Raw genomic sequence first — 17861 nt, 5'->3', positions numbered from 1 at the left:
TATTAGCTGGTTTAGGTACAAAAAAACAACAGGAATGATTCACTAAGGCAGTGTTTGGCATATTTACAACACAGCCAGGCTCAGGAGCATGAAGTAGAAATAAGTTAAGCTAAATGTAAAATGGCCACATGTTTATTTGTTTCTGACTCACAGAGTTGGGTATCACACATAGCAAAAGCAAGGTATAGGCCAGTTCAACTATTGATTAGAATCATGCCAGTCTGCATATCAGGGTAATAAAGATACGATTATAGGAATGCCAGACACAGTGCAAAACAAACTAATCCTGTGGTCTTTTTTCAGACAATGGCGCCTTTTATATCCTATTCAGATGTTTCATTCTCAGCCCAAACACTTCCATGTTTATGTTTGTCCTCTGAGAAATCTGGTTTGTTAAGCCAAAGCTTGCTATATCATATAAACAGAAAATATGGATGAAACAGTGCTTTATAGAAAATGGTTAAGTCAAGTTTTTCCAGTGGGGTTGTCCTGGGAAACAATCATTTAAAAAACATCCATAAAGCAGAATGCAAAACTGGAAATTGGAGGAACGGAGGAACACAGCACCTTGCCACTCATGTCCATGATCAGGAATCTTCTTGAACAAGGAACTGGGATTTAAAATAGAAAAACAACAACAACAAAACCAAAACAGATTTCTTCAACTATGCCATTTTTAAATTTAATTTTTTAATTATTTAAATTAAATTTTAAAAAATTAAATTTTACATTTAAATTCACCTTTTAAATGGCTACTCCAACTCCTGGCTGACAGTTATATAAAGCTATAAAATGCTTCTTACGTAATCCATTTAAAGCAAAATAATTATGAAGATCACTCTCAATAATACACATATAGTAGAAATATATATAGAAGTCTCTAGATTAGAGATCCTAGTTTCCACTGGAAAAACTGTAAAACTGGCCTCTAGTTGCACACTTCTGACATAGTAGCCCAAAACTGCCAAAACTGACTAATATTGCCCTTATCGTTAGCTAGGAATGTGGCACACGGTACAGGTTTCACTAAAGCTAGTAACACAGTCTACATATTCTCTATCTTACTAAAAAGTGTCATGTGAAAGTCTCGGTTGACCAAAGCCAAGCACGATGGCTGAGGTCAATATCCACTGATCCATCCACCAACAAGTAGGGCATAGGAAAGATTGCACTTTGGAGGGGCCCTTCAATGAAGAATCTCATAATCAAGCTTGCTCACTGATGTCTCCCTCCTTTGGAACAGATACTCCCCTGATATCCAGACTACCTGGTGTACTGTAAACTGCTCAGTCTGCAGAAATGGATGGATGGATGGATGGATGGATGGATGGATGGAAGGAAGGAAGGAAGGAAGGAAGGAAGGAAGGAAGGAAATATATGCATGAATGTATATTGAGCATTTGGTAAAAAAATGTGTTGAAGGAAATGAAACATAGATATTGGATTGTACAATTAAGAGAAAGTGGAAGGATAGAATAGTTTTGTATAAAGCTAATCTGATCTTATGGTGTGGATTTGATAAAACATACAGGTGAAGATGTAAATTTAATTATGAACGAAAGGGCTAAAATGTGTGATAGAAAGTATGAATTGTTGACATTTAGGTTGCTATGGATGCCAGTAGGAATCCATGGATTGAGATTGCTCCCCACCACCACACACACACATACTCTCAAGATGGCATAGGGTGGAAGGCTTATCCAGATGGGTCTCCCAACCACGTGTGCTTTTTGCTTTTTTATTTGTTGTCATGGATCCAAATGGTTTCTAAAGGGGATCTGGGAATTTCACAGCTTTCTGCCAGGCAACAGGGTGCTAAACAGAATTGCCACTGCTGTCTGTACTGTCTCCTGCCCAGACCACCTATTTTCCCTGCCACCCATCCTGGCTATTACAGGAAGCAGATGGAGAAGTAATCACTTGGACCAGAAAGAATGTCAATACCCCCTCAGGGGAAGAGGAGTTACCAATAATCTTGAAATACTGTAGGGCACCTCCTTCTAATAGGGACTTACATGGATCCAGGGGTTTTAAATAACTATAATCTGGTCTCCAGCCTCCCTTTTTAAATGCAGATTGTCAAGTTGGGATTCATCAGACTCAGGTACAGGACAAAGATGGAATTTCTCACTATCTTGGGTGGTCTATACGGGAGTTGGATGGGGATAATTCATCCCTCCTGAACATGTTGGACCTCTTGGTGGCTTTTAATGCCACCAGTCCTGGTACCTTATTGGATCATCTTCAGGGGCTGGGGACTGGGGACACTGTCTTGCAGTAGTACTGCTCTTTCCTCAGTGGGTAGTTTCAATCTCTGGTAGTGGTGGATTAGAGAACATCCTGGTAGTCTCTGCAATGTGGGGTGCTGCAGGGATCAGGCCTCTCACTCCTGCTCTTTAACATCTATATTAAATGGCTGGGAGAGGTCGTCCAATGATTTGGGTATTATATTATCAGTATGCTGATGGTACCCAACTTTATATCATTACCACAAGCTGTTGGGAAAATGCTATTAATGTCCTATCTTGAGGCCTGGGGGTCTAGATGGGAGAGAACAGACTGAAGCTGAGCCCAAGTAAGATCGAGTTGCTGTTTATACATTGAGGTTCTCTGTCGACACCAGTGTTATCTCTGGATGGACAAGCGCTACCTATGAAAAAACACATTTGTGAGTTGGGGTCCTTCTGAGTTCATGGCTCCTGCTTGAAGAATAAGTGCAGGCTGTGGCTAGAGAGGTCTTTGCCAAGCTTTGGCTGATGCATCCATTGCAACCTTACCTGGCTACAATAACTCACGCCCTCATCACCATCCAGTTGGGCTACTGCAGCGTGCTTTACGTGGGATTGCCCTCAAAGACTACTCAGAAACTGCAATTAGTCCAGAATGCAGTAGCCCATATCCTCACTGGCTCCTGGTGCAGGAAGCACATAACCCCAATTCTGCCAGTCCTGCATTGGTTGCCAGTTGGTTTCTGGTTATAATTTAAAGTGCTGACATTGACCTATAAAGCCCTTTAAGGCTTGGCACCTGGCTACCTGCAGATCTGCCTGGTCCAACTGGAATTTAGCCAATCCACTAGATCCTTTAGTGAGAAACTATTTATAGTCCCACACTTTTGAGAGATGGGGGATAGAGCTAGAAGAGACTGCTTCTCCATTGCTTTGGAATAGCCTCCTAATGCAGATCAAGCTGGCCCCCTTCTTGTTGATCTTCAAAATAAATGGAGTTATTCTGAAGATCAGTCTCCTAGTTTAAGAACTGTGCTATATTTTATTCATTTATTTTTGCTTTCTCATTTGCTGTAATGTTGCTTTAATTTTATGGTTTTATGATATTGTCTTTTAGTCAAACCACTTTTTTTTTTTTGCTTTATTAAATACTACAGAAGCTGCTGAGAGTCATAGTTTCCAGCACTATGTAAGTCAATAAATAAATAAATGTAATATTCCAGGAAATTATGATAATGGAAGAACCAAATATGAGTGTCAGGGAAAACAGTACTACACCCTGAATAAATGTGGTCCACAGGGAAAAGTTATTCTGCTAGATGAAATGAATGGATGGGTGGGTGAGATGAGAAAGTACAGAATAAATTATTGGACCAGTGGGAGATCCAAGAAAAATTACAACAGGATTGACTGGTGACTATCTACTTAAAATGACTTGTCTCTTTCAAATATGTGGTTTAAACATAAGTTTGTTCATACATATACAGTACTATGCAAAAGTTTAGGCAGGTGTGAAAAAATGCTGTAAAGTAAGAATGCTTTCAAAAATATATGTTGTAATTGTTTATGTTTATCAATTTACAAAATGCAAAGTGAGCGAACAGAGGAGAAATCCAAATCAAATCAAAATTTGGTGTGACTACCCTTTGCCTTCAAAACAGCATAAATTTTTCTAGGTACACTTGCACACAGTTTTTGAAAGAACTCAGCAGGTAGGTTGTTCCAAACACCTTGGGGAACTAACCACAGATCTCCTGTGGATGTAGGCTGCCTCAAATCCTTCTGTCTCTTCATGTAATCCCAGACAGACACGATGATGTTGAGATCAGGGCCCTGTGCAGGCTAAACCATCACTTCCAGGACTTCTTGTTCTTCTTTACGCTGACGATAGTTCTTAATGACATTGGCTGCATGTTTGGGGTCATTGTCCTGCTGCAGAATAAATTTGGGGCCAAACACACGACTCTCTGATGGTATGGCATGATGGATAAAGATCTGCCTGTATTTCTCAGCATTAAGGACACCATTGATCCTGACCAAATCTTCAACTCGATTTGCAGAAATGCAGCCCCATACTTGAAAAGAACCTCCACCATGCTTCACTGTTCCCTGCAGACGCTCATTATTGTACCTCTCTCCAGCCCCTCGGCAAACAAACTGCCTTCTGCTATAGCCAAATATTTCAAATTTTGACTCATCAGTCCAGAGCACCTGCTGCCATTTTTCTGCACCCCAGTTCCTATGTTTTCATGCATAGTCAAGTCGCTTAGCCTTATTTCCATGTCAGAGGTATGGCTTTTTGGCCCCAGTTCTTCCATGAAGACCACTTCTGGTCAGACTTCTCCAGACAGTAGATGGGTGTACCTGGCTCCCACTGGTTTCCGCCAGTTCTGGGCTGATGGCACTGCTGGCCATCTTCCCATGTCAAAGGGAAGTAAGCATGATGTGTCTTCCATCTGCTGCATTAAGCTTCCTTGGCCGACCACTGCATCTACAGTCCTCAGCGTTGCCCATTTCTTTGTGCTTCTTCAAAAGAGCTTGAACAGCACATCTTGAAACCCCAGTCTGCTTTGAAATTGTTGCCTGGGACAGACCTTGCTGATGCAGTAGAACTACCTTGTGTCTTGTTGCTGTGTTCAGTCTTGCCATGGTGTATGGCCTGTGACATGAAACTGTCTTCCACAACCTCACCTTAGTAGCAGAGTTTGGCTGTTCCTCACCCAGTTTTAAGCCTCCTACACAGCTGTTTCTGTTTCAGTTAATGACTGTGTTTCAACCTACATATGAAATTGATCATCATTAGCACCTGCTTGGTATAATTGGTTAATCATACACCTGTCTCTAATCCTACAAAATCCCTGACTTTGTGCAAGTGTACAAAGTGTGCAAATGTAAGAATTGATGCTGGTTTGAAGCCAAAGGGTAGTCATACCAAATATTGATTGGATTTGGATTTCTCTTCTGCTTGCTCACTTTGCATTTTGTAAATTGATAAACATAAACAATTACAATATATATTTTTGAAAGCATTCTTACTTTACAGTATTTTTTCAGACCTGCCTAAAACTTTTGCACAGCACTATATATATCCATTTTTGTTGATTATGATGAATGATTGAGAGACTTAGTGAAGACTACAAGGTTGATGACAGATTCTGAATTTGGGACAGACTATTTTTGGTATTACTGTGAGCGATCTTGGAGAAAAGTGGATGGAAAAGGAAACAAAAGTAAAATGACTGCAGGTATGAAGGAGTGTTAATCTCCTAACAGTAGGAAGAGAAAGTGTTTAAAAAAAGAGAGGAGCTGGAAGCTGCTCCAAGTAGAATGAAATTAATTATATTACAGAGTGCTGCAAAAGTCTGTGGAATTACCCTAACGGGAAGTATGAAAAGGATGGCTGGGAGAATGCCAGAATGAAAGAGGCTATGGATGAGAAAAATACCCTTGAGAATGACTCCTGCAAAAAATGAAAATGAGAGAAAGACATGGAAGTGAAAATAACGTCTGCATCTGACAAGCAAAAGCAAAAGAATGCTGTTATTTCCCCCTGTATAAAGGGGAAAGGCAGAACCTTAGGAGGATTAGATTAGTGCACCTAGGACAGTATTTGACAGAATTCTTAATGAAAGGTACAAGAGGTTGCAATGAGAAAAATTTGGGATGTGTAGTGGGTCTCTAGGACAGATTTTTATTCTTCAGCCAGGTCACTGAGAAATGTATATGTGTGAGAAAAAAAGTCATTGTGCATTTATTGGTTTAGAGAAAGTGTGACAAAGTGAAGAAGCTTGGCTTATGGAAGAAGAAATATGGAGAAGGACAAGCGATCTGCTCTTTGTTGTTTAATGAATATATAAGGAATGCTCATGGGGGTGTTAGTTATGCATTGGTTGAGGATATGAATATACTGTATATGTAATTTTGTATTAATTGCAATAATAAGGGTTGGAAAGTAATTCTAGATACAAATGCAGTTTTTTCTTCTCTCCACAGACAATGTCATCCATCTATAATGTGCCACTTGGCCCACACTGCTGTGAAAGGATGTCTATTTGCAGTAGTCTTTTTGTAATAGCTTCTGATGGTCCCAGTGAGAGGTATGGGTAGCCAAGCAGCCCTGTTTTCTGGATTCAGATAGCCCATTTTAAGGAGGGTCTCCAGTCTTCAGGGATTAAAATAATCCTAAAATGTTCAGTATAGGAGAAGTGGCAATTTCTATGTGAATATACAAGGGACAGGTTTAGTATTGGTGTCAGTATTTTAGAAAACAAAACAAAAAATTAAACTATTATAGACAACTGTTAATGGATGCATTAAAAAATTAAAATCCTGCTTTACTTACCATCCAGTAAGTCCCTTATTTTGTCCAAGTAAATCTCAAAGTAGGAAACCTAATTATGAAAGCATATCAATATTACACATACATTTGAAAAAAATAAAACAAAAACTATCAAATAGATTCTTAAAGTTCTTTGAAAACATAGGGGACATGTGTACTCAGCAGTTTCACTCAAGCTAAAAGAAAAGATTGGGTAAAATGTTTTTGTTGATTTCTTCCCTGCACTGGATACATTATCCCCATCCATCCAAATGTTTCTTTAACAGGACCAAATAGAAGAGGGATCACCCGATGTCATAATTTCCATCTCTATTCTGCTGCTGTTACAATCATAAAAGGATTAAGGCTGGAACAACTAAAAGCCACTTTCTTGGGGACTATCCATGCTGATTACCCACAGTATTGTTTCCAGAGACTCTGGAAAGTTTGGTGTCCTTTGGATAGAGCTAGAGATACATAGATAATGTAAATTCTTGTCTGTTGTTCATGTCTTTCTCTCTGCTTTTGGCTGCCATTTAACCTATTTTTGCCAGTTTACTGTTTTTGTGTTTGCTGATGTTTAATAAACAAACATCAAGCTGAACTGAGCAGCAAATATGTTTGCTGTGAGCAGGTTACAGGGACTGAATGGGAGCGTGCTGGACACAAACTAATCTGGACATTACCTACAATAATTTTCCAACCCCCAATAAACTAAAAGAATGGAATTACTCCCCCCACCCCTGAGAATCAATATAAGTGGTGGAACTGGGGCTGCTGGGGCAAGACAAGAATTGAATTTGACACCCTACCACTTCCACTATCAGTACAGCTTCATTGGTTCCTTCAGTGAAAAACAGGATCTGATCTATTCACAAACAGCAAGTTCATATCATATTTTTCATTATGTTCCTACCAAGATTGGATATACTAATTACATTTTGATATGAATTTGATTACTGTAAGTGTCAAAGTTGAAATGTTCCTACCAAGATTGGATATACTAATTACATTTTGATATGAATTTGATTACTGTAAGTGTCAAAGTTGAAATGGGAGAAAATTTTTAAAAAAGCATTATCCTAGGTTGGCTAAATAAGAACTGAATGAATTATTTGTAGTATTCCCAAAGCCATTGCTCTCCTTTTAAAATAATAGCTTCAACTAAAGCTTCAGAAAGGAGTAACTGGGAAAATTTATTTTTAAAGGAAATTGCAGATCTTAACGGGATTGACTTGGTAAGAGTTCAAACCATAATTGTAACCTAATTGTATGTTCCTCCTGTAAGATTCACATAATGTCCTACTGCAAGGAAGAGGAAAAGAAGGCACATCAGGACCTCATGCTTTCCCCTGTGAATGAGCAAGCAAGGACACATGATGTAGAGTGCATAGAGATTATTGGGAGGCTACAAGCCTACACTGCATATACTGCTGCTGGAGATAATAGCAAAGGCTGACCCCACAAGTACTTTTTTTGTGCTTAGGAAAAGATCACATCCCTATATTCCTGTCCATTATGCATGTATTAAAAGGTACAGGATGCTCCACCAGAAGAAAATGTTCATTGTCCTAAGATACAGTGACTGAGTCAATATCCATCAGGACTTTACCTTATTAAATAGTTCCTTCTGCTGTGGGATTCAGGACTGCAGCATTAGGAAGGCACAGCAATACAAAGAGTGTCTTTAAACAAACACAGCATGCTTCCCCTCATTAAACCACAAGTTCCCCAACATAACTGTGATTAGGAACAATCACGTTGGAAGACTTGAATCCCAGCACCACTTATTTCAAGCACTAAATGCATTTGGCATCAGGAGAGGAATATTATAGGTTGCTTTGCTAGTTGAAGGAAAGGATTCTAAGAAGAGTGCAGCTAAAGTCTAGGGAGTTAGGAGGACAGCAGTACGAGCAGGACCAGCTATGAGAAAAAGGGCACAGTGTCCCACACCAATAACATTTAGAATCCTACCAAATGAGGTAAGAAGAATTCAACACATCAATATGGAAAGATCAGGAAGAGTGGAAGTACAAAGAGAAGGGTAAAAAAGCACTCCCAAAACTGGGAAATAAAGCACTCTTTTTATATTGCAAAGAAGCCCCACCCCTGGCCCTGTAGACAAATACTTTGGAAAAAATCTCCAAGAGAACTTCCAATAGGTCAGTTCAATGAAACTACCCAAAATACTAATAATCAATCCCCCCAAACAAACAAAAAGAGTCAATCCCCCAATAGTCATTCCCCCCAAACAAAGGGTGAGATTGTATCAAGAATGGCTGTCAAAGATCACAGCTGTCATTTAAAATCTTCTTTCCAACATACGGAATAAGATTTGTAACCAGTACAGAGTGAATTGGAAAAGGTTTTGCAAAGTCGAGGAATTAGATAAGAATCTAGCAATGTGGTCATTACTCCTTGGTTTATTGAAAATAAATTTATTGTGTTCAGTGAGGCTTACTCATAAGTAAGCACACACATAATTGTAGCTTTTTGTGCTTTTATGGGCTATATTGCAAAAAACAAAAACAAAACAGAGAATGATTTATAAACTGTACTGGATCTAGAAAAAAAATATTGGCATCTTGTACAGATCAGACTGAAAAGCAATCTTACTGCATTCTTTAAAAAACATTTTCCTGTATAAATTATTAACAAACATAACAGTGACTGATTTCTTGTCTAACTTGGAATTTCTCCAAAGTGTTTGCATTTTTAAGCTTGCCTACAGGTCTAGTATCATCACTTCGTACTTCATTTTTGGGTTTCTGCCAGTTGTGTACTGCTGCCAGGAATTCATAGCTAGCAAGGCAATATAATCACTTTGTCTACAGCCCTCCACCCCTTTCCTAAAGCAGGGAACTATGTAAATAGCATAGGGATTTTTATATATGATACTCCAATTTTTTTGACAACTATATGGACAAAATGCTGATTTAGGATTCAGATATTGATATCAGTATGGCAGCCCCATAGCTTTTTTAACAGAGCATTCACACCACAAAATCTGATTTAAATAAGGTTTCTTTTTCAGGTAATTGAGGAAGAAGAGGTGATTCTTTTTAAAAAGATATGAACTGTCTTAAATCATCCCCATATGAGTATTTCAAGAAATTCTCCCATAACTATAAGTCCACCATTTTTTAAAAAGGTTACTAATTGTTTAAAATATTTTCATGAAATAAATTCTTTGTTTAGAAAATTTCTATGGAGTTCTTCGATTCCAAGAATATATTTACAGAAAATACAATTACCAATTAATGAGGGAGGATTCGGTCTTCCGAATCTGGAGCTATATCATCAGGCTTACCTATTGCCAAGTATTAAATACTGGAAGCCAACAAGTGGCGTTAATTTTCCAATTTCTGCAACTTTGGAATACACATCTATAACACCTTAGGTCAGATGGACAGTATTAGGATCTAAATACAACAGAACTCTAGTATCTCTGGAAACAATTATGTCAGTTCAAAAGCTATGGAATGGAATGTCTAATAAAAAAAGATTCAATCCTTTTTCCCATGCTAAACTGACTTTATGGGAAAAACCCAACATTAAAAATTGGGGAAAAGATGGTGATCTGGAAAAATTGGATGGAAGCAGAGATATTGACTTTGGACCAACTGATAGATGATGAAGATGTATTTTTAACATACATTGTGTTAAGAGATAAATATCATCTGCAATCCAATGGCCATATTTTCAGCTACATTTGTTAACTGTTGTTTGGACCAGCAGCATTCTCAGCTTCTGAGACACCTGAGATACTAGAACAACTTGTTAAATCCTTTAAAACTAAAAAAATTACTATTAGTTTTTATAGATATCTGTTATCAATAAATCAATTTAATATGCAGATGCTAAGAAATGAGTGGAATAAAGAATTAGAGGTTCCTATATTGCCTAGACAATGGGAGACTGTCTTAACTTCTATAGCAAGCATGTCAATGGACCTCAAATTACGACTTACCACAAAAAAAAAATTATTTAGAATTTATTATATTCCACTACATCTGTATAGAAAAGGATGGTCAAAAACAGCATTTTGTTGGAAATGTAATAAAGATAATGCTTCTTTAAAACACATATTTTTACAGTGTCCTATACTTACTAGGTTTTGGGAGAAAATAGTGGACTATATAAATGTGACTGTGCAACAAAAGCTAAAATTTTCAGAGGATAATATTTTCTTGAATTACATACTTAGTACATGTAACTTGACAACTAGACAATGTAAATGGCTAAAGGGCTGTGCCCTTACGATGGATAAAAGACTGATATTGCAGCACTGGAAAGATAAATGTGTGGCCCCATTCACAGACTTTGTATGGACAAGTATAATGAAATATGGAACTCATTTATACAAAATACAGTAGGTTAAAAAAAAAAGGATGACAGTTAGGGTTATATGAATGTAATAGAAATTAATATATACATGAATATTATTTACATTAGATAAGTATATATAGAACTCTTAATTGTTATAACAATATATTACACTTTCATTTTTTCTTTTTTCTGTTGTATTTTTACTTTTTTAAAAGCACTTTTTATCCATTTTTCTCTGAAAATGTATGTATTTGCATTATAATTATCTTTTTATTTCTTTTTCTTTTATTATTTTAAAAGCAATAAAAAATAAATTTAAAAAGGTTACTAATTGTTTAAAAAGTATGAGAGAGAAACTAAACCTATCGCTTTTTTTCCCCTGAGAAAAATGTGAAGGTAAGAGGATGTTTGGAAAATAGAAATCAAACCACAAATAAGAGAGAAGTGAAGAAATTTTTAATTTTTGACACAGTAGAATAAATATGAATATTTATAAATATGTATCATATATAAATCTCTCTCATATATAAATATGATACAGCCAGTTTGGTGTAGTGGTTAAGGCATCAGGCTAGAAACTGGGAGACCATGAGTTCTAGTCCCACCTAGGCACAAAGCCAGGTGGGTGACCTTTGGCCAATCACTCTCTCTCAGCCCTAGGAAGGAGGCAATGGCAAACCACTTCCAAAAAACCTTGCCAAGAAAACTGCAGGGACTTGTCCAGGGAGTCTTCGAGAATTGGACATGACTGAATGGATAAAGAGAAAAAAGGATAAATATATTGTTCACACACAACTTATTTGAAATTAGATTCTTTGCCTTCTCCATTTTTGATTGTGTAAGGATAACTGATATGTGTCTGAATCAGTTCTTATTCATTTATTTTCTTTTTAAAGAGCAATGTTTCAACAGTGACATTTTATCCAGAAAAGCATGTATTATTTGTTTCAGAGCCAAAACATTTATGTTTTCAAATGACACTTCTCTTGCATATTCAGATTGCCCAGTTACTGATTACTGTTAATTTATATTTGCTGTCCCAGCAATATGGAGCTGTCAATTTTATTATATGACCTTAAGATAAATTTAAGAAAATCTGAACAGCCTAGAAATACATTTCTGTTCTACTTTTGCACTTAAGAGGTTATGGAAAACATAGTGTAGTGTTCTGTTTAATATCCAGAGAGTAAAAAAAAAAAAAAAAGAGGCTAGTGCATATAAAAAAATTATTACAGTCAATGACTAGCTTGCAAAAGGTTTGTTTCTTTAAAATCAAAAATCTAATCAGTGGCTCCAATCCATCAAGGACTATGCATATAAGGAACTAAATCTCTGTCATACTTGTGAAAATCCTATCCATAAGTAGGTTCAACTGTGAGATGGCTTTTTTACATGCTTTTTAAGAACAATTTATGCAGCACTGGAGAGCCAACTACATAAAAGATTTTTGCAAGTATTAAAGTCAGAACTGTGCAAGCTGCTTCAGTTTAAATCCAATGGCCTGGTAAACTACTAATCTAAACAGTTAACATTATCTAAATGTAAATCAGCAAACCTTACAATAAAAGCTAATGGCGATTAGCGTTCATCATCATAAGGAGAACAATAACGTTGCAATAAATCAACCAAAGGAAAAGGAAGCCCCACCTAAACAGAGAGCTAGTACTGTGAATTATCTCAAAGATAATATATGGAAGAAAGAGGCCGCTTGGATGCATTGCTTCAGATGAAACCTGAAACATCTGCACCAAGCCAATAAATCAGGCAAATCTGTATGTTTCTGTAACTCTTTATCAGGGAATAAAATTCATTTTTCAAATTATTTTCCTTCTCAGAAAAGTAGACGTCACCAACTCATTCACTGATGGTTAATACAGTGCTTCATTTCTGCATACAAGCTTCTAGAATAAAGGATTGGCTCTGTTTGTGTCTTCCTCTGCACATTCATTAGGCACATCCCAAGAACTATTTCACATCTCTTTATGAAGTTAGGCAGGCAGCCCCAGCTCTGCTATTCTTACAAATTGTTATCAGGCTCATTTGCATGTGTTGTTTGATATGGCAATAGCTAATCATGTCATCCAGAAGTAATAATGTGGCATGTGCTTAAATTAAGCGCTTAACCAGTGCAAACATGGACAAGTATTTTGGAAGCAACTCCGGTTGTTTCCAGAAAGAAGTGTTGCACACAGGGCCTTAGTGTGTGAATTTACTACTGAACTATTAAAAAATTAAGCTTGACATATGAATGTAGTCCTTATGGTTATTTATTAGTGTGTGTTGGGGGGTAATTTTAAAAAAATTATTGCTGAATATTGCTCTCTGAAAATATACCTAGAATAAATTTTTAACATAAATGGCTAATACATAAAATGTTGACTAATGTTACCGATGAGAGAATTATTTTTTTGGCTAAGCATTAAAAAGTGTGGTGCGATCCAAGTAACTGCTAGTGGATAAAGAATACTCTTTAAAAAAAAAACTGTTTTGTTGTTGTAATTGTGCTTGCTATTTTACTATTGAGTATGGCACCTGATTAATTCAAAGTTACAGTACTGTTCAAAGTTTTAGGCAGGTATGAAAAAATGCTGTAAAGTAAGAATGCTTTCAAAAATATATATTGTAATTGTTTATGTTTATCAATTTACAAAATGCAAAGTGAGCTAACAGAAGAGAAATCCAAATCCAATCAATATTTGGTATGACTACCCTTTTGAAAGCATTCTTACTTTACAGCATTTTTTCACACCTGCTTAAAATTTTTGCCCAGTACTGTATACCAATAAAAAAAAACCCTTATCTGCATGGTTCAATGGTAATTCTATCAAATTAAGCTCAATGTCTCATTCCAGGATTATCCAGCAGCTTGTTGAAAGGTAAAACGTACTAAACTCCTAAATTTCAATCATATGTTCAGCAGTGATATGTAACTACTTCCCTCTCCATAGCAAAATACAGACTGAACTTGCTCCAAATATGTTGCTTATGCTTACAGGTAGTCCTCGACTTATGACCATTCATTTAGCAACTGTTCGAAATTATGACAGCACTGAAGAAAGTGACTTATGACCAGTCTTCACACTTATGACTGTTGCAGCATCCCACATGATTAAAATTCAGGCACTTGGCAACTGGCACATTTACCATGGTTGCAGCATCCTGGGGTCATGTGATTGCCATTTGCAACCTTCCCAGGGGGCTTCTAACAAGCAAAATCAATGGGGATCTGTGTGATTCCCTTAACAACTGCAGTGATATGCTTAAGAACTGCCACAAAAAAATGTAAAATTGGGTGCGTCATGTGATGCCTCACTTAACAACTGCATCGCTTAACAACAAATTTTTCCAGTCCCTATTATGGTTGTATGTTGAGGACTACCTGTATTATACTCCAAAAAAGGGTATCCAGTTTTTGTCTAGAAACTGAGTTACTGGAGTTATTATGTCGAGATACTGTACTGATTTAGATTCTTTAATCTCACTGTTTGGCTTAAATTTCTTGAAGCTACATTTGAGGAAATTAATTTCTCCTCTCAACATGCAGATACAAAAGGTCACTAGTCCAAAAATGAATGGTTGGGAGGGCAGAATCTTTTCTTTATTACTGTGTGGTGACAAATAATAAATCCAAATTTATTCTCTGAGGAACAGAAATGTACATATGTGGAGAACAGTGAATGTCATGGAAGGAGAATACCACATTCAGATTGTTGTTGTTGATTTTTTTATTCTGATCAATACATGATGTTACCTTTATATGAAATTCTAGATTTTCATCCATGGAATAGATGTGATCAAAGATGTCATGTGCAATTCTTGGAATTATTCCCATTAACTGTGGGTCATGCAGTTTCCCCTAAGGATGCAAAGAGAAAAGGAAGTTAACTATATTATTTTCTGCAAATTAAAGTACTCATCTGCTACTTAGTCAGGGAAAATCATAAATAAGATTGCTAATTTATATTGATATTATATAGAAGTATTAAACAGCACCACAGAATTTCTAAGATGGAGTCCAATATCAACCCACATCTTACAGATTCACCTCCAGCTGTAGCAAAGACAAAAACAAATCATTAATTTTTAACACAGAGTAATAACGTCCAATATGCTATTATAAACAAATAAAAGAAGAGAGACTTCCAGCTTAAATACTAGAAACTGAACTACCATGTAGCAAGAAATTAATGGGAAATGGAAGAAGGGAAGATGGAATTGTAATAATTCTGCTGGTTGTTTTGTTAGGCATGCCAGCAGCGTCTGCCTCACCAATAATACTTAAGCCTGCACAATCAGCTTCCTTTGCTTTATTCAGACCTTTAAAGAAAAAAAGACAAAAACTTTTTTTTTCTTGACTATGTGCCTTTTTTCCTTTTTCTCCTAGAAACAGAAATTAGCCAGTACTACAATAATGAAACTGTACTTGGTGTTAGTAGTTGAATTATAACGAAAACGTATAATGTGAAAATAAGAACTGGAGAACATAGTTTGTCCTCTCACACCTCGTGACTTTAAGGGACAGCATCATGTCCAGTCTGGCTGAAATACTGGGCTCTCAATCTGAAAACACTGTCCAAGGATGCAGGTATAGACAAAATGCTTTCAAGAATAAAGGACATCATAGAAATGCTCCCCTCGAAATGAAAAAGGCTGCAAACATCAGAACCTAATAAGATATTTTTCATTACACACAGGGAATTTAAAACTGAAAAGATATAAAAGTCTACTGACTTATTACGCTGCAGGACTGTGAACAGATACTCACACACGTTCAGGCAGCACAGAGATTCAGGTGTACCAAAGCAGACCAAAATACTTTGCACAAAAGTGCTTGATAATAAAGAACATAAGAGAAAATGAATGGAGACAAATAGTGGGATACAATCATTTCAGGATATAAAATCTGACACTCTAAGGATTTGTGTCAGATTTCAAAAGGAGCAGATTGACCCTAACCAATTTTCAGATATTTCTCTCTCATTTCCTCACATTATATTCCAATGTGAGGAATTCAATATACATTTATTGGGATCCAAAATTAAGAATATGAAGTAGAAAATTGATTGAACTACTGGATGTCAGAGGAACTGAAAAAGAATCATGACAAGAAATGAAGTATCCGGGTTATCTAGATAACCTGCAATTTCCTGAAATTCTAGGGTGGTGTTGGTTTTCCACTGTAAAAACGTAAGCTTTTTTATTATCCCCTGTGAACAATATTGTTTTTCATGTGCACATAAAATTCCAACATTTTTGCATATGACTCAAAATTGCATTCAAACCAAATTACTCTTCCCCAAACCTAATTAATCAGCTTGCATACGTTAAACCAAAATGGAAGAATAGCAAGACAATCCCATATCATATGACTAAGTGCTCCCGCCATTATTTTATCATTCAGGTAAAATGACGTTATCAGCTCTATTAAAATATGATCTAAGATGGTCCAAAAACATGAAAAAAACATTCAGTTACTCTCATACTGAGAACCTAGAAACATATTTAATCTTCTTTAAGAGCTTAACCATTGGATTGTTAATATGGGACAGCCCATATTTTTATTCCAAAGTTATTGCAAATAATTGATACCTACCCTGACAATACAATGTATTTGCCTATGTAAAATATTGTAGATTTAGAATTACTCAGAACACAATTTAACGTTGATTGTAATTTGGGAGTTTTAGATGCTACTAATGCTTCTGGATCAAATTGTAATCAAAATATGTTTTAATTGGATGTACTACCTTTCTGCAGTTTTAGAGATTCCAGATTCGTCTTACCATAGCTCAAACCATTTAAAAACTTCACTGACAGTAACCTGATCAATACCTTTAATAGCCATTCATGTTTACAACATTTATAACATGCATATATTTTGATTTTTAACCATCTATTTATATCATTATTAGGCAACATATCTAAAATGGTTATTCTATAAAGAAAGTTGCTTGGAATATTAATTCCAAAGTATTTAAAATAATTCAAACACCAAAGAAGCTACCATTTTTACAGATTTCCATAAATAGGTATATATGGAAATCTATGCTGTGACTTTATTTGGAATACTAAAAGATATGCAGAGCTGCTAAGCATGCAAAAAAACATCAACACAGATAAACAAAGGACAGAAGTTACATCATTTGAAACAGGTTAATCACTGAGCTGAATACAGGGCAAGCCGGTCAAAAAGTACTGATAATTACAAAGGTGTTAAGGGAGGCAAAATTAAGAATAAAAAAAGGTGGACTCCAATTTTCCTGTTCTCTAGATTAACTCTAGAATGGTCTGCTGCCACATATAACTGCATTCTGTTGTTATTATTTTGAACTACTTTGGAAACTTTTTGATCCAATGCATTGCTTTAGACGGAGAAGCATGCCAATACACGAACAGTATAATATTCCTAACTCCTTATACCATTTCACAAAAAATCTAGCAAATCAATCACTTTTCACTACAATTCTCAGCTGTAGCTCTTTTTGCATGACTGCCAGAGAATTTGAACCTAAAAAATTAAGTTATTCCGAAGAAAATGAAAAATGAAAAATAGACTATGTAATAACAGCCTGACTCTGGCATTGTCTTCTAAATTATCTGTGCTCTATCTGCCAGTAACATGCAGGAAGCAAACATTTTTAAAGGAAAGGTTATTCCAATAACAGACACCATTCCTCTAACAAGATATGACTGTGATGACATCACATATTACGTTATAATATATGCTTTGATGTGAAGAATTGATTTAACTACTATTTACAAAGTTGTTAAGACTAAATGACTCATTGTTGACTAAATCCATTTGAGAATTTCTAAAGAGGGCCAAATTTAGAAGATTAGTGCATAATTTACTGAAGGTCATTTTATAATACTTCAACCTTCATAGGCAGGAAAATACAGATTGTCAGATTTACTTTTATGTTATTAGAGCCTTTTAGGAGGACATGGCAAACAAATCCCCGTATGCTATTTATTGCTTGAAAGTC

The 17861-nt window shown here is 36.2% G+C and overlaps 1 protein-coding gene across 1 annotated transcript in view; it reads right to left on the bottom strand.

Moving 5' to 3' along the window:
- Window positions 1–17861, bottom strand: part of KIF5C (kinesin family member 5C) — a 91250-nt gene that overhangs the window by 43259 nt on the left and 30130 nt on the right. The window contains exons 4-5 of the mRNA XM_088145181.1: window positions 14627–14731; window positions 6571–6619 (exon numbers count right to left, since the gene is read on the bottom strand). Coding sequence (XP_088001307.1) covers window positions 6571–6619; window positions 14627–14731 — 154 coding nt within the window. The remainder of the gene's footprint in view (window positions 1–6570; window positions 6620–14626; window positions 14732–17861) is intronic.

This window comes from Python bivittatus, unplaced genomic scaffold (genome assembly GCF_059951505.1).
Source record: "Python bivittatus isolate LINGU-HERP-01145 unplaced genomic scaffold, Pbiv_v1 ctg000480_np1212, whole genome shotgun sequence".
Taxonomy (NCBI): domain Eukaryota; kingdom Metazoa; phylum Chordata; class Lepidosauria; order Squamata; family Pythonidae; genus Python; species Python bivittatus.
Note: the sequence above shows the minus strand (reverse complement) of the source record. Positions and strands in the feature narration are given on the sequence as shown.